Raw genomic sequence first — 24496 nt, 5'->3', positions numbered from 1 at the left:
ATTAATAACCCCGCCTTTTTCAAGTAAATTTGAACAGTGACAGGTTTGTTGAAACGTCAATCACTCGAAAGATGGACGTGAATGGACACTTAGGGAAACACCTACTCAAGACCGTTTCCGGTTTGAAAACATTGCGTGCTTCTGATCCACACATGTGAGCTTGCATACCAACTTCTGAACTGGATATTTAAAAGAAAAAGGTAGAGTTTGCTGGTGGATGTTACATGTTTATAAACATGTACAATCGAGGAAAATGGTGGCACGTATTGATTGTTGTATTTTTGTGTTTTAACCGATTGTCTGTTACGTATAGCTTGCATGCTAATGGACTGTAGCTTACTAGCTAACGTTAGCAATGTTGCCGTTGCTTTGGGATGTGCTAGTGGGGATGTAGCTAGCTAACAAGCCATCGAGATTATAGTTAAATATTTTGTGAAGCAGAAGGTAAATAATACACTCAATGCGCATGTAGCAATGCCAAAGTGTTCACAATCAAAAGCTTTATCATAGTTGTATTATAAATAGTAGATATATAAAACCGTACAATCATACATTGCTTGACATGTGCAGTGGTGTAAAAATACTTTTAAGTAGTACTTTAAGTCGTTTTTTGGGGGTATCTGTACTTTACTTTGGTATTCATGTTTTTGACTACTTTTCAAAGAAAACAATGTACGTTTTACTCCGTACATTTTCCTGACACCCAAAAGTACAAATTACATTTTGAATCCATAGCAAGACAGGACAATTGTCCAATTCAAGAACTTATCAAGAGAACATCCCTGGTCACCCCTACTGCCTCAGATCTGGCAGACTCACTAAACACAAACGCTTCGTTTGTAAATTATGCCAGTGTTGAACTGTGCCCATGGCAATCCTAATAAAAACAAGAACACTATTGCGTCTAATTTGCTTAATATAAGCTATTTTAAATTATTTATACTTATAATTTTGATACTTAACTACATTTAACACCCAATACTTTTAGACTTTTACTCAAGTCGTATTTTACAGGGTGACTAACTTTTACTTGAGTCAATTTCTTTAAAGGTATCTTTACTTTTACTCAAGTATGAAAATGGGTTGCTTTTTCCACCACTGGCATGTGTTCTAAAAGAGCCCTTATCACCCCCCTTTCCTTTCTGATTGATAACATTCACTGTGTATTTTGTCTCTGTAGACCTCTAAATCAAGTAAACAACCATGGCATCAACGGAGGAGGACTTCCCTCGCGGAGGTAAAACCAAGCAGACCACTGAAAGTAAAGCAGAACCTGTGAGAAGGCATACAGAAGTGGACAATCTGTTCGAGGTAAAAACACGACTGACACTCTGGACCAGAGCTAAGCTCAAATGTGCATCTCAAACAGTATTCTGTCTGTCAGTAAAGATACTATTGTGGTTGACTCTTTCAGACACATACAGCAGAGGAATCCAAGAAAAGGAAGGGACAGAAAGAGGGTGCCTTGAAGAAAGCTAAGAGGCAAAGGACGAGCAAAGAGGAGGCTCTGAAGCTCAATACAACAACTTCTGTAGATATCCTACAGTTAAAAGTAAGTTCAATCAGCAACATACTTTTTAACATTTTATATTTCTCTGCCATCTCATTTCCTTTGCACACCCATTGAATGTCAGCTGAACCTGGGGTCATGCTCATAAGGGCAGAACGTTGCAATTTTTTTTTTAAAGGTGTAACAGGGAAAGGGGTAAAAAAGCGTTTCTTATTGGACAAGTCCAGGGAGTCCCTCTGTTTCAGTACATTTACTTCTGTTTGATTACTAATGAACACAAACCTGTTTTTTTACCCCCAGAGCCTGAAGGTGGGTACCCTACTGCTGGGCTGTGTGAAGGAGGTGGCAGATTTTGAGGTGACAATTAACCTGCCCAGCGGCCTTTTGGGATACCTGAACATTACCAATATCTCGGACTCGTACACCAAGATACTGAGTGACCACCTGGACTCTGCTTCTTCAGAGGTAACACATTTCATGTAACTCCTACCGAGGGGATTGTTCTGTCTTCTATAGGTAAAAGGCTATGCACTTGTTTTTGAGATGTCTAATAAGGCATTTCTAAGGGCATGTCTACACTTGACACATAGATGCTACTTCTGCTATCCGAATACGATAATCACTGAAAAGACAGTTCTAGGCGCACAAAAGTCGCACTGGGTTCATATAAGGCTGATCACCTCAGGGACGCATTGTGAGGATCGTGTTTGCTGGCTTCATAAATGCAACCCAGCTGGCTAATATTTTGAAAAACACCATTTTGTTTGGCTGGAGTTCCAGAGATGTTTCTGCTAACCCCTTTAGCTTTCCGAGCTTGCTGGCTAGCTACAGGGGCTAGTTGACTAGTTACACCATTGTGTTTGGCTGGAGTTACAGAGATGTTTCTGCTAACCCCTTTAGCTTTCCGAGCTTGCTGGCTAGCTACAGGGGCTAGTTGACTAGTTACACCATTTTGTTTGGCTGGAGTTCCAGAGATGTTTCTGCTAACCCCTTTAGCTTTCCGAGCTTGCTGGCTAGCTACAGGGGCTAGTTGACTAGTTACACCATTGTGTTTGGCTGGAGTTCCAGAGATGTTTCTGCTAACCCCTTTAGCTTTCCGAGCTTGCTGGCTAGCTACAGGGGCTAGTTGACTAGTTACACCATTGTGTTTGGCTGGAGTTACAGAGATGTTTCTGCTAACCCCTTTAGCTTTCCGAGCTTGCTGGCTAGCTACAGGGGCTTGTTACACCATTTTGTTTGGCTGGAGTTCCAGAGAGCTAACCCCTAGCTTTCCGAGGTTGCTGGCTAGGGCTAGTTGACTAGTTACACCATTTTGTTTGGCTGGAGTTCCAGAGATGTTTCTGCTAACCCCTTTAGCTTTCCGAGCTTGCTGGCTAGCTACAGGGGCTAGTTGACTAGTTACACCATTTTGTTTGGCTGGAGTTCCAGAGATGTTTCTGCTAACCCCTTTAGCTTTAGCTTGCTGGCTTCAGGGGCTAGTTGACTAGTTACACCATTTTGTTTGGCTGGAGTTCCAGAGATGTTTCTGCTAACCCCTTTAGCTTTCCAGCTTGCTGGCTAGCTACAGGGGCTAGTTGACTAGTTACACCATTTTGTTTGGCTGGAGTTCCAGAGATGTTTCTGCTAACCCCTTTAGCTTTGCTTTGGCTAGCTACAGGGGAGTGACTAGTTACACCATTTTGTTTGGCTGGAGTTCCAGAGATGTTTCTGCTAACCCCTTTAGCTTTCCGAGCTTGCTGGCTAGCTACAGGGGCTAGTTGACTAGTTACACTATTTGACTCCTGCCATCAAGTTCTTGTGCTATGATCATCTTTTGCCACCATTAGCAGAATGCTTACTGACATTTGATTATAGTGCGGGGAAGGGAATCCGGACACGGTAGACCATGTTTAAATGTGGCGTAGTTGCATGATCAAAACTCCTCGATCAGAATACAAAAACGTAATTAACTGTAGTCTATACACGGCCTGTGAGGTCTTATCCTTATATTATACAATATTTAGAAGAACTGTGCTCTGAGTTCAAAAAACCGTATACAGCTTTAATTATTATTATTTTTGCTTGGTGCACCGTGGGGCTCCCGACCTCACAGGGTTCAGAAGACAATTCCTGATCCTGTATGAATGAGGTGTGAACAACACATCCTAATGTATCCACTTTGCTCTTTCTCTCCAGGAGATCTTCTCTCTCCACAGTCTCTTCTCCCCGGGCATGTTGGTCAGGTGTGTGATAGCCAGGTTGGACACTGCCAAAGGAGGATCGGTCAGCATTCAGCTGTCAATCAACCCCAAAGAGGTCAACAAGGGCTTGAGTACTGGCTCTCTGAAGGCTGGCTTGGTGAGTCAACACCTACAGTATATGTGATATAGTACAAATTAAAAACAGGCTCCGGGCCCGGGATCTCCTCTTCAGTGATGATACGAACGGGGCACAGTCTGTCTCGGGGTCACTGAGTCATGTTTTGTGTCTCTGGGTTCAGTTCTGGGTTCAGTTCCCCAGAGCAGTGTCTCTTCAGTTGAAGACATAGAGGCATTTGTCTAAGAAGAGCTAGAAAAATAAAGAACAGTTGTGATATCCTGTTCATGATTTGAGGTCATGTTTTAGGCTTAGACGGACATGTCACGTTTTTGTTTCAGATCCTGAGTGGTTGTGTGCAGAGTATTGAGGATCACGGCTACCTGGTGGACCTCGGCATCAAGGGAACCAAGGCCTTCCTGCCCAAGCAGGCAGCCAAAGACAAAACGAATAGTCCGAGAGGTATCTAAAGAGTCCCCTTTCACATCAAATATAGTACGCTTTCCATTCAATGTCACGCTGTTAGGTTCTCCAGAAGTCTGATACATTTCTTCAATGTACTCTGTAGACGTCAAAATGACTAATGTGTTATTAACTGTGTTGAATGTGACTTTTCTGTGTCAAGTTCATTGTGTCTTGCAATTGAAAAAGTTTTAAATGTTTTGCAACGGAAAATATAAATGAGTATTTCTTGTGGGACAAGTCCCGGTAGCCCCTTCCTGTTTCAGTCTGTTTTCTTCCGTTTGATGCCTAACGAACACAACAACCCTGGTGTTGCAGAGCTGAAGGTGGGCCAGTATGTGACTTCTCTGTTGGAGGAGGTGAAGAACGATGAGCGTGTGGTCCGTCTGTCCATCAGCCCCACGGCGGTGGCCCAGGCCGTTGCAGACACAGCGCACGGCTGGACCCTTACCAACCTGCTGCCTGGCCTACTGGTCAAGGCCCAGATCAAAAAGGTACATTGACTGAGTACTCTTTTATTCTAATAACAATCTTCTACATATTAGTAGTCTAAGTCTAAGCACAGAGAAGTGTTGGCTTACACCTATGATTATAAATGAACAATTACACCGTTTCGTGGTTTAGTATTGTTGGCAAATGTCTCTTGTTGCTTGACGTATAAACTTGTTGTAATATTGTTAGCAACTAGAGAACTTGCAATTTTGTATATCCTGAGAGGTCTCTTTTTTTATAAAGTCAATAATATGTTGATGTCCTGTTTCATTGTGGTTGACCCTGTGGTTCTAGGTGACCCCACGTGGTCTGATTCTGGAGTTCCTCTCCTCCTTCACCGGCCTGGTGGACTTTATGCACCTGGAACCAGAACAGGCCTCCACATTCAACGAGGGAGACAGCGTAAGAATTTACAGTCTATTAGGCTAGATGCAAGAGTTGTACTTATTTCTACCTCAAATAACAAAACAAAAACCAAGATATTCACGAGAATTTCTAATTGGCCGATTATGACTGTAATCTAATTTAGACATTACATTCAGTTGACCTTTATTGACCTTTGACCTCTTACCCCTTTCTCTCCCAGGTGAAGGCCTGCGTCCTTTATGTGGAGCCGTCCACCCGGCTGGTGGGCCTGTCCCTGCGCAGCCACCTGCTGCAGCCAGGGGGCGATGTGGATCTGGTGACCACTGAGAGGATAGGGGAGGTGGCGCATGGCTGCAAGATGACCGCTCTACATCACCTGTCTGGAGCCATGCTGGAGCTGCCTGACCAGACTGTGGTGTTTGTACATGTGAGTCCGTGTTGTTAGACCATACTTGTGTTGCGTCTTGTGAGTTTAAGTACCAACTCGGGTCTTCGTACATGTTAGTTCCTATTGTTGGTAGACCATATTGTTGGTGTACATTACATTACATTTAAGTCATTTAGCAGACGCTCTTATGCTAACTATAGCCAAGGCCCTCTTTGTGGACCTGGTAGATCACCTTACTACTGCCAAAATGCTAAGGATCAGCCACTATAGGACAAAGAGAATATTGTGATGGGTTTTGAATGAGGAAGTTCTAACGGCTATGGTGAGAACATAATGGTGAGCCCATGCCCCTTGGATCATGTGACAAGCCAACATTAAAAACAATACAAAACCTCAAACCCATGGTTGTTTTGACCTGGCCCAGTGAAAGTGGACTAATGTGGTCTGTGACTGGCCTAGTGGCAGTGGTTTGATTTGATCCGTCCGTTTCTCCCGTCTCCAGAGGAACCACATGAAGGAGCCCATGGAGGCGTTCAACCTGAACCGTGTCATGGCCAAGCCTGAACACACCTGTAGGATCATGGACTTCAGCCCCATGGAGCAGGTGCACCTGGTCAGCCTGCGTCAGTAAGTGTGGTGTGGTGTGTGTGTGGATGGACATCCTGTAGTGCAGTGGTATTCAAATGTTTTCATTTTCTTAGCCAGATTTCTCGCGACCCCCCCCCGACTGCCCAAAATCAAATGATTTACATCGACACTTAACCATCAATTCATTATATTTCAATATTTTCTATCAAAATTAGGAGAACCAATAAATACATTAATTAAATAAAATGGTATTTTCAGATGATCTTTCTCAAACGTTTTGTACATTGTCCCATATAATAATCTGTATGTTTGTTCCAGCTTGGAAAGGACGTATGTTTGTTCCAGCTTGGAAAGGACGTATGTTTGTTCCAGCTTGGAAAGGACGTATGTTTGTTCCAGCTTGTTTGTTCCAAAGGACGTATGTTTGTTCCAGCTTGGAAAGGACGTATGTTTGTTCCAGCTTGGAAAGGACGTATGTTTGTTCCAGCTTGGAAAGGACGTATGTTTGTTCCAGCTTGGAAAGGACGTATGTTTGTTCCAGCTTGGAAAGGACGTATGTTTGTTCCAGCTTGGAAAGGACGTATGTTTGTTCCAGCTTGGAAAAATTTTTGTTCCAGCTTGGAAAGGACGTATGTTTGTTCCAGCTTGGAAAGGACGTATGTTTGTTCCAGCGTATGTTTGTTCCAGCTTGGAAAGGACGTAAGTTTGTTCCAGCTTGGAAAGGACGTAAGTTTGTTCCAGCTTGGAAAGGACGTAAGTTTGTTCCAGCTTGGAAAGGACGTATGTTTGTTCCAGCTTGGAAAGGACGTATGTTTGTTCCAGCTTGGAAAGGACGTATGTTTGTTCCAGCTTGGAAAGGACGTATGTTTGTTCCAGCTTGGAAAGGACGTATGTTTGTTCCAGCTTGGAAAGGACGTATGTTTGTTCCAGCTTGGAAAACGTATGTTTGTTCCAGCTTGGAAAGGACGTATGTTTGTTCCAGCTTGGAAAGGACGTAAGTTTGTTCCAGCTTGTAAAGGACGTATGTTTGTTCCAGCTTGTAAAGGACGTATGTTTGTTCCAGCTTGTAACCTTGCTGTCTCTCCTATAGGAGCATCATTGATGCCCCGTTCTTCAGAAGATACCATGACATCCAACCTGGACAGATTGTTCAGGTAAGATAGTTTATATTTTTAGTTTGTCTCTCTCTCGCACAACACCTGAAAGGTCTTCAAAAAAAGATACCACATTAGCCCATTGAAGCGTCATTGGTATTGTGTGCGTAGGGTGGCAAAAATCTGGTAACTTTCCTGGGTTTTCTAGAAATCCAGGTTGGGGGATTCTGAATGATTTGCTCCTGATTCCAGGAACCTTCCAATAGTAAATTGTGCTTTGCTGGTGGCGTGTGTTTTAACCCAGTTTGTCCTCCCTCTCTCCCAGGGCACGGTGACATCCCTCCAGAGCCATGGCATGATGGTGAAGGTGACCGACTACATCAGAGGCCTGGTTCCATGGACACACCTCTCTGACATCATCCTCAAGAACCCAGAGAAGAAGTACACAGTGGGCATGCCCATCAAGTGCCGGGTCAGTAGTACTATGTAACCGCTCACCTTTAGAAAGGGTCAACTGTGGTGACCTTTAACCTTGGGGAACCAATCATTGAGGAAATAAACACCTACTCGTAATTCTCTTTAGCAAATATTAGGTGTAGGTTAATCTACCTAATAAGTGTCTTGTAAGGATCTGACCCTTTTTTTCAATTTTAGGATAAATTACATACCCAAATCTAACTGCCTGTAGCTCAAGACCTGAAGCAAGAATATACATATTATTCATACCATTTGAAAGGGAACACGTTGAAGTTTGTGAAAATGTTAAATTAATGTAGGAGAGTATAACACATTAGATCTGGTAAAAGATAATACAAAGAAAAAAACATGCGTTTTGTACCGTCGTCTTTGAAGTGCGAGAGAGAGGTCATAATGTATTATTCCAGCCCAGGCGCAATTAACATTTTGGCCACTAGGTAGCAGCAGTGAATGTGCAAAGTTTTAGATTGATCCAATGAAACATTGTATTTCTGTTCAAAATTGTCAATACTGCCCAAAGGTGCCTAATTGGTTGATTAATAACTTTTCAGGTTCATAGTTGTGCACGCTCCTCAAACGATAGTATGGTATCTTTCACTGTAACAGCTACTGTAAATTGGACAGTGCAGTTGGAGTAACAAGAATTTAAGCTTTCTGTCAATATCAGATATGTCTATGTTCTGGGAAATGGTCTTGTTACTTACAACCTCATGCTAATCGCATTAGCGCACATTAGCTCAACCGTCCTGCGGGTGGAACACCGATCTGTAGAGATCCTTAACTTCTCTGGGATATGTGGGACTGTAGCGTTCCACCTCGCCAACAGCCAGTGGAATTGCAGGACGCCAAATTCAAAACAAAAGAAATCCCATAATTAAAATTCCTCAAACATACAAGTATTTTACACCATTTTAAAGATAAACGTCTTGTAAATCCAACCACAGTGTCCAATTTCAAATAGGCTTTACGGCGAAAGCACACCAAACGATTATGTTAGGTCGGCACCAAGTCACAGAAAACCATACAGCCATTTTCCAGCCAAGGAGAGGGCTCACAAAAATCAGAAATACATTTAAATTAATCACTAACCTTTGATCTTCATCAGATGGCACTCTCAGGACTTCATGTTACACAATAAATGTGTGTTTTGTTCGATAAAGTTAATCTTTGTCTAAAAACCTCATTTGAAATTGGTGTGTTCAGAAATTCATTGTCTCAAACAAACATCCGGTGAAAGTGCAGAGAGCCACATCAAATTACAGAAATACTCATAATAAACATTGATAAAAGATACACGTGTTAAAACATGGAAATATAGATAAACTTCTCCTTAATGCAACCGCTGTGTCAGATTTCAAAATGGCTTTACGGCGAAAGCACACCTTGCGATTATGTTAGGTCAGCGCGAGTCGCAGAAAAACATCCAGCCATTTTCCAAAGAAGGCGAGGTGTCAGAAAAGTCAGAAATAGCGTTAATAAACATTCACTTACCTTTGATCTTGATCGGAATGCACTCCCAGGAATCCCAGTTCCACAATAAATGTTTTTTTGTTCGATCAAGTCCATAATTTATGTCCAAATACCTCCTTTTTGTTTGCGTGTTTAGCCCAGTAATCCAAATGCATAATGCACAATCACTTGTTCCGATGAAATATTTAAAAAGTTATATTACAGTTAGTAGAAACATGTCAAAGAATGTATAGAATCAATCTTTAGGATATTTTTAACATAAATCTTCAATAATGTTCCAACCAGAGAATTCCTTTGTCTTTAGAAATGCAATGGAACGCAGCTACCTCTCACAGGAGCACGCGTGATCAGCTCGTGGCACTCTGCCAGACACCTGGTTGAAACCGCTGTCTTTCTCTCCCCCTCACAGTAGACTCCTCAAACAAGGTTCTAAAGACTGTTGACATCTAGTGGAAGCGTTAGGAATTGCAATATGACCCCATAGACACTGTATATTCGATTGGCTATGACTTGAAAAACTACAAACGTCAGATTTCCCACTTCCTGGGTTGGATTTTTTTCTCCGGCTTTTGCCTGCCATATGAGTTCTGTTATACTCAGACATCATTGGAACAGTTTTAGAAATGTCAGTGTTTTCTTTCCAAATCTACTAATTATATGCAAATTCTAGCTTTTGGGCCTGAGAAGCAGGCAGTTTACTCTGGGCACCTTTTTATCCAAGCTACTCAATACTGCCCCACAGTCCCAAAGAAGTTAAGAGGTTTTAACGTACTCTGTGCTTGCTTGCTGTTTAATCTCTTAGTTTAAAACTGGTTCCCTCCATCCCTCTGTCTCAGGTGTTGTCGGTGGACCCACAGGCGAAGAAGCTGACCCTAACCAGGAAAAGGGCCCTGATAGATTCCTCCCTCCCCCCGTTCCTGACCTACGAAGATGCCCGCCGCGGTCGCGTCTCCCACGGGTTCATCGTCTGTGTCAAGGACTTTGGCTGCATCGTCCGTTTCTACGGCGAAGTCAAGGGGCTGGTGCCCCCCAACGAGCTCAGCACGGAGCCAGTGGTAGTTCCTGAGAACATGTTCTACGTCGGACAGGTGAGGGGAAACAAAATGGCTGCCTGGAACTTTTCTGTATCTTGGTAATTCTTATGCGTTGTAGATTTGCTGTTGTTTTTCTGTGTTCTTCTTGCGATATAGGCTAATTGTCCTCTTGAATAACTTTGAAGTAGCCTACTGATAGTTATTGAGCTTTGACAAATAAAACAGTCACTTTAACTGAAGTTCTTCCACCAGTTTGTCTTGCCGGTGTCAGAAAGGTTATTTTTTAAACTTCTGTATCAAAACAGGGAAGTCTTAGTTTAGTTTTGGATTTCTTTTTCATTAATTGGTCTTTTGACCAATCACATCTGAAATTATTGTAAAAAAATATATATCAGAATTGGGCTGCCTTTCTAAACGCAGTCATAACGGCTACCTTGGTTCTCTGTTCTGTTCAGGTGGTGAAGGCTAAAGTGCTGAACTGTGACGTGGAGAAGGAGAAGCTCCTTCTTTCCTTCAAGGCAGTGACAGGAGGAGACACGGAGGGACCGCCTAAACCCAAGTTTGACTTTGAGGTTGGGAAGGTAAGAAAATGGCACCACGTCCTTTCATATTGTTAACACATAATCATTTATGAATTTGTAAAAACATTTTTTTTAAAGATGGTCTCTCTTTTATATAGTTGCATGTTCTATGCGGTTGTTAAATGTGTTGGGTTAATCTCTGTTGTTGGCTTGGAGTCTAGACTGTTCTTTGCTTTCTGTTTTTTGTCTTTTATTGTTTTAGAAAGTGGAGGTTAAGGTGGTGAGTAAAGTCCTGACCGGTCTGGAGGTGTCCATTCTGCCAGAGGAGACCACCGCCTTGCTACCCATGATGCACCTCTCCAGACCATGTGTCCAACTGTCTACTGCTGTGGGAGGGGCTGCAAGAGGGTGACATCATCTCCAACATTGTCTGCCTCAGCGAGAAGAAACCAAATATTGTATCCTTTTCATGCTTTTGAACTTCAGATTGCTCACTTACCTCCACACATCGATTTCAGACACATAGCCCAAAACATTTTCAGACACATAGCCCAAAACATAACAGATCGCTCACTTACCTCCACACCGAGTTCAGACACATAGGCCAAAACATAACAGATCGCTCACTTACCTCCACACCGAGTTCAGACACATAGCCCAAAACATAACAGATCGCTCACTTACCTCCACACCGAGTTCAGACACATAGGCCAAAACATAACAGATCGCTCACTTACCTCCACACATCGAGTTCAGACACATAGGCCAAAACATCAGACACACCTAGACACATAGCCCAAAACATAACAGCCTTACCTCCACACCGAGTTCAGACACATAAAACATAACAGATCGCTCACTTACCTCCACACATCGAGTTCAGACACATAGCCCAAAACATAACAGATCGCTCACTTACCTCCACACATCGAGTTCAGACACATAGGCCAAAACATAACAGAACGCTCACTTACCTCCACACATCGAGTTCAGACACATAGGCCAAAACATAACAGATCGCTCACTTACCTTCACACATCGAGTTCAGACACATAGCCCAAAACATAACAGATCGCTCACTTACCTTCACACATCGAGTTCAGACACATAGCCCAAAACATAACAGATCGCTCACTTACCTCCACACCGAGTTCAGACACATAGATTTCAGACACATAGGCCAAAACATAACAGAACGCTCATCGGTGTGGCTGAATGCTGTGTTCGTCTCACCATTGTGGTTGGCTGTCGTGGTTGTGTTTAGAATGTAGTGGCTATACCAAGGAAACGACTACCTCTTACTAAAGGACATCGTAACTACTTTTTACTGTAGTACGACTACACAGTACTTCTTTCCCTTAACCCTGCCTGTCTCAAGACCCTGACCAAAAAGCCCACTCTGAAGTCATTCCTGGAGGAGGGGGGCATGGTGGCTAAGGAGTTCTCTGACATCACAGTTGGGATGCAGCTGATTGGTTGGGTCAAGAACATTATGCCCTACGGAGTGTTTGTGGAGTTCCCCTATGGTCTGGTTGGCCTGGCCCCTAAAGCGGTGAGTTGGTAGGGAAGGAGTTACTAGTGACCCCTACTAACTCTTAGTAAATTGGAATTTACTAAGAGTTAGTAGGGGTCAATGGGAGTTAGTAGGGGTCAATGGGAGTTAGTAGGGGTCAATGGGAGTTAGTAGGGGTCAATGGGAGTTAGTAGGGGTCAATGGGAGTTAGTAGGGGTCAATGGGAGTTAGTAGGGGTCAATGGGAGTTAGTAGGGGTCAATGGGAGTTAGTAGGGGTCAATGGGAGTTAGTAGGGGTCAATGGGAGTTAGCTAAGAATATATTATGCAGTTTGTTGAAAAGGTGCAGCTCAGCTCACCTCTCCTTCAAATCATCAATAACATTGTCTAAAAGCCATTACTCTAGAATAATTTATATTGACATACTCTTTCTCCTCTAGGCCATGAGTGACAAGTTTGTCAGTGACACGACATCTCACTTCCAGCTGGGCCATACGGTGTTTGCCAAGGTGACCAACTTGGATGAGGAAAAGCGCAGGTTCCTGGTCAGTCTCAAGATGTCAGAGGTCCCCTCCCCTAAGAGAGACTGCCAGGCCAGGCTGATCCGAGGCCTGCAGGAGAGGAAGGAGGTGATGGAGATGATGGCCAGCAGAGGTACGTGGGTTGAGTTGTAACGTTGTTGTCCACTGTTCTAGGAAATATGAGTTTTCTTCCGTTTGCTAAGTTCCCTTTTCCTAGTAGGTTCAAAAGTGCTATTCCAATACATTTAAATTGATCAAAATGATTATGCTAATAGTTACCTTTAACTCCCTCTTTTCTCTTGTTCCTTCTCTCTCCTCCCTCTGTCTCTGACAGGTGACTCTGACCTACTCAAGCAGCTGTCTGCGGTGACCATAGGCCAGAGGATGAAGATGAGCGTAGACGAGGTGAGAGAGGACGGGAGTGTCACCTTCAAGTCAGACGAACTCAGCGCAGCCACCGTACTGGCCACCAAGGACCATACGCCGGGTGAGTATTCACTATATGTCCAATCAGCGTTGGGCTCAATCCTCTTTCAATTCAGGAAGTGAATTGAAATTACAATTGTAACTCCTGCATTGACTGAATTTACATGGAATTGACCGTGTACCCAGTGGAACTTCTACCAGACACAACATGAGGAATCTTTTGAGTGTGACACTTGGAATGTTTTGACTGTTACATCATAGTTATAATGTAAACTAAATGTGTGTAATGTTTCAGGTAAGTTGGCGACGGGACAGGAGTGCATGTCGGTAATCCTCCACGTTGACCTCGTGACCTCTGAAGTCTACGTGTCCCTCTTGGCTAAACTGACCGGCAAGAGGAAAGCGGTGAGTAAAAGGCTGCATCTCAAGTGACACCCTAGTTCCTATATAGTGTGTTTGGAACACTGCCCTACTATAGCTAGTATGGTTTGTGACTACGTGAAGCTTCTTTATGAGTGGTTGGGTGGTTGAGAAGTCAATAGTGGGTAATTTGGTTTTAAAAATGTCATTAAATGAGCAACTATTCAATGCAATAGATCTGTATTATCCCTCAAGTTGAAACTCCCTGCACCCTTATGGACGAAACAATCTTTTCCACTTTGAAAAGCCTTCAAATCTTGATAGTTCATAACCTGTGTCCTTATAGGTGGAGGCAGGGTCCACGCACACTGCCACTGTGCATCACGCCGACCGCGACTTTGCCGTCATCTCATTGGGAGACACGGCCCAACTGACGGTCATCCAAACCACCAATCACCTCAACGAAACGTTCCGCTTCGACTCTGAGAAACTGACCGCCGGTAAAACCCTGGCGATCACAGTCACCAAATCCATCTGCGAGGAACTAGAAGGGCTCCCCCTAGTGTCCTGGGAACTCGCCCCGCCCACAAGCAGAAGGTTCATCTCCAACTCCAAGAGGTCGAAGGGCATGTATCGCTACGGCGACGTGGTCAAGGGGAAGGTGAAGACGGTGAAGCCTACGTGTGTGCTGGTGACGCTAGAGGACGGGAGCACGGGGTGCGTGCACGTGTCCGAGATACAGGAAGTGGTGTGCGTGGGAACGTTCCCCACGTCCTTCCTCAAGATAGGAAGTGAGGTCACAGCCCGGGTCATCGGAGGACGGGAGGGCAACAGTCACAGGTAAGGATAACAATATAGTAACAGATTTATGTAGCCACTTTTTGTTATATAGTTTGATCATTTGAAGGATATTTTTGAATTACAGGTATTCTGTTTGAAATATCTGTGTTATTTTAGAGTTGCAAATATATATTGTCTTTTTTTTAGGTTCTTGCCGTTCTCCCATCCCAACTTCACTTACTCCATGCCTGAACTCTCACTTCTTCCCAGGTAAATGTTCTGAACATTTAGAAGAACGTATTCTGTTATTATACTGCCTTTTTGGTTTCTTGTTAGATAATATTTCCCTCTCTGGTCACAGGAACCTGAAAGAAGACGCAGATGTTAAGCCTATCAAGACCAAAGAGAAGCTGAAGCGTTATCAGGTCGGAGACGACGTCATTTGCTTTGTGTCAAAGGTGAGTTTGAACAAATGTTAAGTGACTTGTTATACAGAATGTGTGAAACGTGTTTAGTAGTAGTACTAGTTGTGTTAAATGTGTATTTCTTCCTCAGTACTTTCCAAAGAGGAAGTGTCTAGAAGTGACTACTGGTCCCTCAGTAACTGGAACTGTTGAACAACTGGCCATGACCTCTGACCCTGAAGTATGTTTTATATACACTTAACTCAATGTTTTTCTCATTAATTCTATGGGGAATTCCCTCAGACCTCAAGACAATTTTGTGAAACGGTAAAATGAAGATGGTGATGTCCCTTATACTGTATGGATCTGTGTTCACCCTAATAGGTTCACGAAAATCATTTTTAATTGTACTTATTCAGGGTGCCAAACACCCAGAGAAGCTGTTCAAGCTGGGCCAGGCGGTCAGTGCTAAGGTGGTGACAGTCAGCACCTCCAAGCCCTCACGCCTTTCATTGTCCCTCAATGGTAAGGACACAAAATAAACACAAGAAACACAACCCTCTTCTGACCGTCAATACAGTGAATATAAGACCCTTCCAACCATCAATAGTACATTGAATAATACATAAAACCTTCTAAACATCAGTACATTGAAAATAGGCCCTTCTAACCACCAATACAGAAATATCAACGCATAACCAACTTTTAACCTTTGAACCATCAATACAGACGTGTCGACTCACCATATACAGCTCTCTCACTATGTGTTGTGGTTGCATTTACTCACTCGTGGTGTTGGTTGTCAATCGCTGTCAGGTGTACACAAGTTGGAGAAGGGCCATGTAATCATGGGGTTGGTGCAGAAGATAGATCCAGTCCTGGGTCTGCTGGTGAAGCTGCCGTTCAGCGCCATGGGAACGGTTGCCATGGAGGACCTGGCCGACAAATATAAGCCAAAACCTCTGGAGCGGTACAGCAAGGACCAGCTGGTCAGGTCAGTGGCACACTTTAAACCTGGGTTCAAGGCCAACTGGACCAGTCTAAAAGTTAGTCAAGTTGAAAATGGTTTTGGAGTGTAACTCTCTAAAGCTGGTCTTTTTATTTATGTATTTCAAGGTCATACTAAGTAATGTGTTAATGTTTTTGTGCTCTCTTTCCAGGTGCTGCATTGTAGGAGAGGCGACGAGCAATTGGCAGTTGTCCCTCCGCTCTTCAAGGTACGATTCCCCAAAATTAGAGTTCAAGTGTATTAGGAAATGACTCCCAAAGCAATCACGACACCCTATTCAACCCTATACATGTCTCTCTCTTCGTGCTTCTGCTCTATTCTACTGGTCCATTCTAACTATCATATATCTATGTTAGGCACTTTGAGCACTGGAAAAGGGCATTTTCTAAATTAATAATTTGAATGATCTTTCAGGACGAACCCAGAGAAGGCCTCGGTTGTAAAGGACCCAGAGATAGTGTCTCTAGAAGACCTGTCAGAGGGGCAGATCGTCAGAGGCTATGTGAGGACTGTCAATGCACAGGGGAGTCTTTGTTAGGTAACTCAGTACATTATCTATTTATAGAAACCAACCCTTTTATTAAAAAAAAAAAAAAAATGACATAACTTTACAATGTCCTGGAAAGATATGAAACTATGAATGGAAAATACATGTACGGTATTCATTACTTCTGTATTATACTTAGACAATATATCTCAGATTCACAGTATACATGTACAATGGTCTGGGAAGATATGACATTATCATGCAGCTTTCTCCTGAAGAATGATTGTGATTATGAAAACCCAATGTAGAAAAGCTGTTGCTATGGTAATATAGCTAATTGAAAATGTTGCCTTTTTGTTTTTGACAGTTTGTCTAGATCCATACAGGGCAGAGCCCAGTTTCAAAAGGCCACTAAGTACTTTGTGGCTAGCCACCAAGACTATGCCAAGAAAGTACCGCAGGCCACACTGCTCACCACCAAGATCCTCAGGTAAGACCCCCCCCCCCTACAATAATTTGGTACAACCCCACCATCACTGCTAGAGGAATAGGTCGGCCCTTCCTGACCATCTCATTCTAGAATAGGGGTGTTCCATAAAACAAGGAAGTTGTTAGTCATATTTTTGTTATATTGAACATGTCTGTGACCCGCAGGGTTATTATGGAGCAAACACGAGCACCAATGTGTAGGAGTTTTTAGGTTTCTACATTTAGTTATTTTTTTAACACAAATGTGTTCCTCGCAGCATCGACAAAGAAAGCGGGCTGGTGGATCTGTCTCTGCTCCAAGAGGACACTGGGAGACCAGACGTGCTCCCAGAATCCCTGGGGCTGCACCTGCGCCTGACAGGAGAGGCCAAGGAGAAGCGTGACGCCACCAAGAAGAGGAGACGCACGGAGTCGGAGAGCAAGCAGGTGTCTATTTGTCCCTCTTTTCTTAATACAAGGTCATCTAACGTAGCAGGCGTCTGAGCGGGGTCACCACATCCAGTTTTCAGAGGTAAAGGAAGCTATGTTGGAGCTGCTGTACCCCTGAAAACCAGTGACCCCACTGAGGGTGAAATACAAGCTGATCCTTTTTAGTTTGAATAAACAAAGTGATAGGACACCTGCATCAATATAACTGAGATGTGCGAGTGCTTTTTAGTTTGAATAAACAAAGTGATAGGACACCTGCAACAATATAACTGAGATGTGCGAGTGCTTTTTAGTTTGAATAAACAAAGTGATAGGACACCTGCAACAATATAACTGAGATGTGCGAGTGTTTTTTAGTTTGAATAAACAAAGTTTGATAAACGAGGACACCTGCAACAATATAACTGAGATGTGCGAGTGCTTTTTAGTTTGAAAAATGTATACATATAATACAATTTTAAATAATGAGCTATTTGAAAAGGAAACCTGTCCTCTTCTGTGATGTCACTGATACTAATACTACTACACAGAATAGAGGAAGCACTGATCACTGTATAACTTGGGTTGCCATGGGGACTGGAATGTCTAATCCATATCATCACTCATCTTCCGTCTTAACGCAGGGAACCGCAGAAAATGTGTCAACGAAGAAGAAGACGAAGGGGAAAGGAGAGGACAGCGACAGTGGAGTGGAGGTGTACTTCAGAGAAGAAGAGGAGGAAAATAAGTTGGAGCCTGCGGAGGTAGAGAAGCCTGTCCCAGTGCAGCCGGCCAGACTGCAGGTGACCGGGGGTTCTCCTGGGATGCAGCGCTGAGCGCCCTGAAACCAGCGTCCGCTGCCCTGGGGGGAGAGGACTCCAGCGACGGAGAGGACGGCGAGGTGAACACCAAGGTAACGAGTAATGCTGGGGTTGTAAGGTGAGGTGAACACTAAGGTAACGAGGAATGCTGGGGTTGTACGGCGAGGGGAACACTAAGGTAACGAGGAATGCTGGGGTTGTACGGCGAGGGGAACACTAAGGTAACGAGTAATGCTGGGGTTGTACGGCGAGGGGAACACTAGGGTAACGAGTTATGCTGGGGTTGTACGGCGAGGGGAACACTAAGGTAACGAGGAATGCTGGGGTTGTACGGCGAGGGGAACACTAAGGTAACAAGTAATGCTGGGGTTGTACGGCGAGGGGAACACTAGGGTAACGAGTAATGCTGGGGTTGTACGGCGAGGGGAACACTAGGGTAACGAGGAATGCTGGGGTTGTACGGCGAGGGGAACACTAGGGTAACGAGTTGTGCTGGGGTTGTACGGCGAGGGGAACCTACTAAAGGAAATCACTTAGTAAAGGAATGTTTGCTTTGCATTTGTTATGAGGGTTAGAATGGCTGTACAGCCTCATGTTCATGGAGGTGTTCGTTTGACCTCTCCCTTGGATTATTTATAGTACTGGTATTGTTTTCATGACCTTGTATGACCTTTCTCTATCTCTCTTCAGCTGCCACTCTCCTCTAAATCCTTTTGTTCTTTCCTTTTTCCTTTTCTTCTTTCCTTGCTTTCATCCCCCTCGTCCACCCAGCCCCAGAAGAAGTCTCACCATGAGCAGGGGGTGGAGAAGCGGGAGGCTGAGAAGGCCCTGACCAAGCTGGAGACGGAGCTGATGGACCCAGGCCTGCGACCCCAGACGGCGGCTAGCTTTGAGCGCCTGCTACTCGGCTCGCCTGACAGCTCTCTGCTCTGGCTGCAATTCATGGCCTTCCACCTGCAGGCCACACAGATAGAACAGGCTAGAGCGGTGGCTGAGAGGGCTCTGAAGACTATCTCCTTCAGGTTAGTGGTGGGGTGGGGACAGGTGTGTGTGTTCATAACACGCTCCTTAGATCCACTTCTGGAGGGTTCTCCTGTGCTGGTGCTGTCGTCGCTCTCTGAGTGCTGCAACTCCAGCCTGGAGGCCCTCAGCAGCTTTCTGGCTGTACAGTTGGAGGTGCTTGAGTCATTGGTGTGTGAGAGCAGTCTACCTGCCCCGCCCAGCCCCACTGTTGCTCTGGCAACCCTCAGTCCTACTGGGGGGGATTCTACCAGCGCAGCTGGGCTGGGGGGCGGACAACACGAAGAAAGCGGGTCCTGTGGGTGGGTTGGCGTGGGGGATATGAATGTGTTGATTAGGGCTGGGCAGTGTACTGTGTTTGATGTATTGATGCACGGACTGTTTTTTTTTATTTTATTTATTTTTAACTTGACCTTCTAAAACGGTATTTGAATGTTTGGTTTGTTAAATGTGATGCCCTGTGTGTAACGTCCATTTTTATAGTTTACTTCCCTACTTGGATCATCTCTCTGCTCTCTCTCTCGCTTCATGCCCGTTTCCCACGCCGAGCCCCGCCCCCCGTCACTCAAGGAGCGCGTTAGTTGTTCCTCGACCACGAGACACTTGAGTTCAGTCTGCATGGTTGAAATGCAACAATGACAATGATGCTGTTTTCACTTTGCTTCTTAATATAAATCCACTAGTGTTCTACAATTACACTTCATTTTTGTTTCTTACATCTGCAAACAGCTAATTTGTCTTTTCTTAGAAAAATTGGGCCTTAATCTTATTTGCCGCTAATGCTAATCCCTAGTTAGCTGGCTAGCTAGCTAATAAATGTACTGAGTCAGAGCAAACATAATCAGCTATACAGCCTGACAATACGTGTATCTTCTAAATCAGAGGAATACGCAAAGCATGAATATGTTAGCTAAATTAAGTAGCTTAAAGAAAACATTCAATGTAGCCAAAGATTATAGGGTCCCCAAGGAAACACTTGTCAACACTTTGGTTGCTACCCTGTCACAATAACTCATCCCTGGCATTTTCATTCATTGTCATGTCAAACAACACTATTCAAAGTGCCCACTATTACATTCCAACTATAGAATTAGAATAATCATTCTATTTCCATGGTTCCAACAGTTCACCCAAGTGTTTTGCTCTGAATTGCAAGTCAAATCGCAGTTGCAACATTTGGTTAAAAATAAGGCCTAGATTGTTTGCCCGTATCGTGCAGCCCTACGTGGCAGTATGGAAATTATCTCAAATTAGAGCAGGAAATACAGAGATTTATAAAAAAATGTAGAAAAATATTTTTGGTTGAATTGAACAGTATTAAACAATCAGAATGCAGAAAGACCCAGTTGAAATCACTTAGGATGATGTATGTGTTGCCACCCTAGGGTCATGCACTACTCATAAAGCACATCTACAACTTTTATTATTCAAATAGATAAAATACCATCATACTGCCTTTAAAAAAATATATCAAAAAGTGTTGATTGTGTGTCATGTCTGTATACTGTCTGTCATCAAATAATTCTTACAAAAATTGTATCACAAAAAAAAGAGTGAAAGAAGGAAAGTGTGTATATAATGTATGTATTCTATAACACGTGTGTATTCTCCCTCAGAGAAGAGCAGGAGAAGCTGAATGTGTGGGTGGCTCTGTTGAACCTGGAGAACCTGTATGGGACAGAGGAGAGTCTTCAGAAGGTGTTTGAGCGAGCCGTGCAGTATTGTGAACCCATGCCCGTCTACCAGCAGCTGGCTGACATCTACGCCAAGTGTCAGAAGACTAAGGTAACTTACTGCCAGGGCTCACAAACATTCATTACAACGGCTAACATTCCTCAATTAACAAAAAGTCATATACTTTGCGTATTTACTTTGTCGTATTAAAGCACGTTAGATGTTGTATTGGGACGTTTTTTTTCTGAGCTTCTTGTACGTTTTCTTCTGTTGAATGGTCCTGCTAGCTCGCTGTTTTTACTGGTGCGGTTTGGAGTAGGTTCTCATCAATTCTGTGTGTGTGTGTGTAGGAGGCGGAAGGTCTGTACAAGACCATGGTGAAGCGGTTCCGTCAGGAGAAGGCTGTGTGGCTGAGCTACGGGACCTTCCTGCTCCAGCAGGGTCAGAGTGACGCGGCCAGCGCCCTGCTACAGAGGGCCATCAAGAGCCTGCCTAACAAAGACAGTAAGGCCCCTGTTATCACCTTTAGGGCTCATACACACCTTTTGGGAGCCCCCTACCTCAACACATTCCCTATTCGACCTCTAGCTCCTATTGGACACTGGGTTGGATTGATATAAACAAGATGGCAAATAGCGCTATCTTGTGGAATTTTGGCTGTATTGCTTATGCCAATATTTCCTGTCCTGATTCTACTCAGTCCGTTTATCTTTCAACAGATCTACTCACCAAGTCATTTGTCCAGGTTGACAGCTCTTAGTTAGTGCCTTTTTGACTCGATGACAAAAAGGTACTAACACCTTACATACAGTATCTCCATGTTAACCATCCACCTTCTCCGTCGTCGTCCTCTTCAGATGTGGATCTGATAGCGAAGTTTGCCCAGCTGGAGTTCCGCTACGGAGACGTAGAGCGAGGAAAGGCCATGTTGGACAGGATCCTGACCAGCTACCCCAAACGCACCGACCTGTGGTCCGTCTTCATAGACCTCATGGTCAAACACGGCTCCCAGAAGGAAGTCCGGTGAGTGAGCCCGACGGCACCTCACTTGTTTTGTTTACGAAATGACGTTGGAATAGCCTGATCCCAGGTCTGTTTGGCATGACAATGACCATAGGAGTTGGCAATAAAGCACCAACACATCTGGGACCAGGCTGACCCTGTAATATTTCATTTATGAAAACATGTGATATTTGAATATTAAATATGATCAACTTTAGTCTAGGAAAGTATGTACATGTAAGTTCTTCACCACCTCAACTGACAAACTTGTATTCATTTGGGGGCGGCAGGGTAGCCTAGCGGTTAGAGTGTTGGGCTAGTAACCGAAAGGTTGCAAGATCGAATCCCTGAGCTGACACGGTACAAATCTGTCGTTCTGCCCCTAGGCCGTCATTGAAAATAAGAATTTGTTCTTAAATGACTTGCCTAGTTAAAAAAGGTAAAAAAATTTAAAATAAAAATTAATTTGACTTTTGTAACACAACTAGTCATGAATTTAGGTGTTATTAAGGGCATATGCTAACTACCATATACAGTGCATTTGAAAGGTATTCAGACCACTTGACTTTTTCCACATTTTGTTTCAGCCTTATTCTAAAATGGATTTAAAAATTGTAAAGCCTCAATCTGCACACAATACAAAGCGAAAACAGGGTTTTGTAATTTATTTTGCACATTTATTCAAACTAAAAAACAGATGCCTTATTTACATAAGTATTCAGACCCTTTGCTATGTAACTTGAAATTGAGCTCAGGTGCATCCTGTTTCCATTGATCATCCTTGATATGTTTCTACAACTTGATTGGAGTCCACCTGTGGTCAATACAATTGATTGGACATGATTTGGAAAGGCACACACCTGTCTATATAAGGTCCCACAGTTGACAGTGTATGTCAGAGCAAAAACCAAGCCATGAGGTCGAAGGAATTGTCCATAGAACTCAGAGACAGGATTGACAGGCACATAAATGATTCTCAGACCATGAGAAACAAGATTCTCTGTTCTGATGAAACCAAGACTGAACTCTTTGGCCTGAATGCCAAGCGGTATGTCTGGAGGAAACCTGGCACCATCCCTTCGGTGAAACACGGTGGTGTCAGCATCATGCTGTGGGGATGTTTTTCAGCGGCAGGGACTGTGAGACTAGTCAGAATCGAGGGAAAGATGAACGGAGCAAAGTACAGAGAGATCCTTGATGAAAACCTGCTCCAGAGCACTCAGGACCTTAGACTAGGGAGAAGGTTCACCTTCCAACAGGACAGCGTTCCTAAGCTCGGCCAAGACAACGCAGGATTGGCTTTGGGACAAGTCTCTGAATGTCCTTGAGTGGCCCAGCCAGAGTCCGGACTTGGGCCTGATCGAACATCTCTGGAGAGACCTGAAAATAGCTTTGCCTTGACGCTCCCCATCTAACCTGACAGAGCTTGAGAGGATCTTCAGGAAGAATGGGAGAAACTCTCCAAATAAAGGTGTGCCAAGCTTGTAGCGTCATACACAAGAAGACATGAGGCTGTAATCGCTGCCAAAGATGTTTCAGAGTAAAGAGTCTGAATACTTATGTAAATGTGATATTTCATTTTTTATTTTATAAATTTGCAAACATTGTCATTATGGGGTATTGTGTGTAGATTGAGGGATTTTTATTTCACTTTAGAATGAGGCTGTAACGTAACAAAATGTGAAAATAGTCAAGGGGTCTGAATCATTTCCGAATGCACCGTCATTGGTAGCACGGTATTTCCTGTCATGTGACCTGGTCTAACATCCTGTTTGCTGTGTTCAGGGCTGTGTTTGACCGTGTGATCCACCTGAGTGTGGCGGTGAAGAGGATCAAGTTCTTCTTCAAGCGTTACCTGGAGTATGAGAAGAAGAGCGGCACGCCAGAGAGCATCCAGGCTGTGAAGGACAAGGCTCTGGAGTACGTGGAGTCTAAAGGGACAGAGGCCGTCAGATAGAGAGACACACACACGTCATGTTTTGGGTATTTTCCAACAGCTGTGGGAAAAGAAGCAAACTGGCAAAGAGCTCAAGGGGGAAGCCTGACCTGAGTGTCGTAACAGCCTCGACACACACACACACACACACAGATACACACCCTGCTGTTGGATATTCAGAGGAGACATTTTGTTAATTGCGTGAAAGCTTTCAAATGGTGACATGTCACACATGATATGGACTTGGGAGGTTGTTCTACCTGGTCGTTTTAACCCATTTTGTATAAATAGCATAATTTAAAATAAATATACTTTGTGTGTATGGATGAAATGACAATTTTGTAATCAAATAAATGATACTAAATAACCTGATTGTCTTATACCATCTACTAATCATCCACAGAAGATGCACCATAGAGATGATACATATTTTATTTAAAAGCGACAAACGATACAAAATTACAAGATTGGGGGGTCACAACGTTACGTACATACATACAGGCAAGACTAGCTGTCTATCAGTCTGAGGTTATGGACCTGGTTTGTGTCAGAAATGGCACCCTATTCCCTATATAGTACACTACCTTTGACCAGGGCCTGCATAGGGTTTTGGTCAAAGGTAGTGCACTGTGTAAGGAATAGGGTGCCATTTCAGACACACTCCTGGATATATAGTTCTGTACATCAGAGAGCTGCTGTAATGTTGGTATTGGCCGCGTTCCAGACCGACTACATTGCAGTCGCGTGCCAGATCTCAATGGCTGCGTTCCAGACTGACGACATTGCAGTCGCTTGCCAGATCTCCACGCCTGGATAAGTATTTCACATATCAGCTAACCGCATACGACTGCACAGTCTATGATGTGGCATAGAACCATTTGTTGCTGCGTGTGGCGCGACTGCAATGTAGTCGGCCTGGAACGTGACCAATGTTTTGACTACCTCAGTAT

The 24496-nt window shown here is 43.8% G+C and overlaps 1 protein-coding gene and 1 non-coding gene across 2 annotated transcripts; both read left to right on the top strand.

The window, feature by feature from the left end:
- Positions 1–94: 94 nt before the first annotated feature.
- On the top strand, positions 95–23926 carry LOC124003203 (protein RRP5 homolog). The gene is given in 38 exon segments (XM_046311281.1): positions 95–200; positions 1181–1311; positions 1415–1552; positions 1811–1975; positions 3686–3847; positions 4147–4267; positions 4586–4761; positions 5054–5161; positions 5346–5552; positions 6016–6140; positions 7192–7255; positions 7521–7667; positions 9979–10230; positions 10632–10757; positions 10960–11058; positions 11060–11155; positions 12076–12249; positions 12650–12863; positions 13065–13217; positions 13452–13561; positions 13863–14356; positions 14504–14566; positions 14658–14754; positions 14852–14941; positions 15120–15225; positions 15517–15694; positions 15861–15917; positions 16124–16242; positions 16410–16416; positions 16564–16686; positions 16943–17111; positions 17738–17900; positions 17903–18006; positions 18686–18936; positions 20551–20719; positions 20959–21112; positions 21466–21631; positions 23396–23926. Coding segments are annotated over 37 exon segments (5427 nt in total). The 5' UTR covers positions 95–200; positions 1181–1203; the 3' UTR covers positions 23568–23926.
- LOC124004464 lies at positions 18973–19214 on the top strand. The gene has a single exon (XR_006833448.1). It is a non-coding gene; the product is annotated as a small nucleolar RNA SNORA53 (small nucleolar RNA).
- Positions 23927–24496: the final 570 nt, after the last annotated feature.

The sequence above is a fragment of the Oncorhynchus gorbuscha genome, linkage group LG18, assembly GCF_021184085.1.
Source record: "Oncorhynchus gorbuscha isolate QuinsamMale2020 ecotype Even-year linkage group LG18, OgorEven_v1.0, whole genome shotgun sequence".
Lineage (NCBI taxonomy): Eukaryota > Metazoa > Chordata > Actinopteri > Salmoniformes > Salmonidae > Oncorhynchus > Oncorhynchus gorbuscha.
The sequence above is the reverse complement of the archived record's forward strand: the minus strand, read 5'-3'. Positions and strand labels throughout refer to the sequence as shown.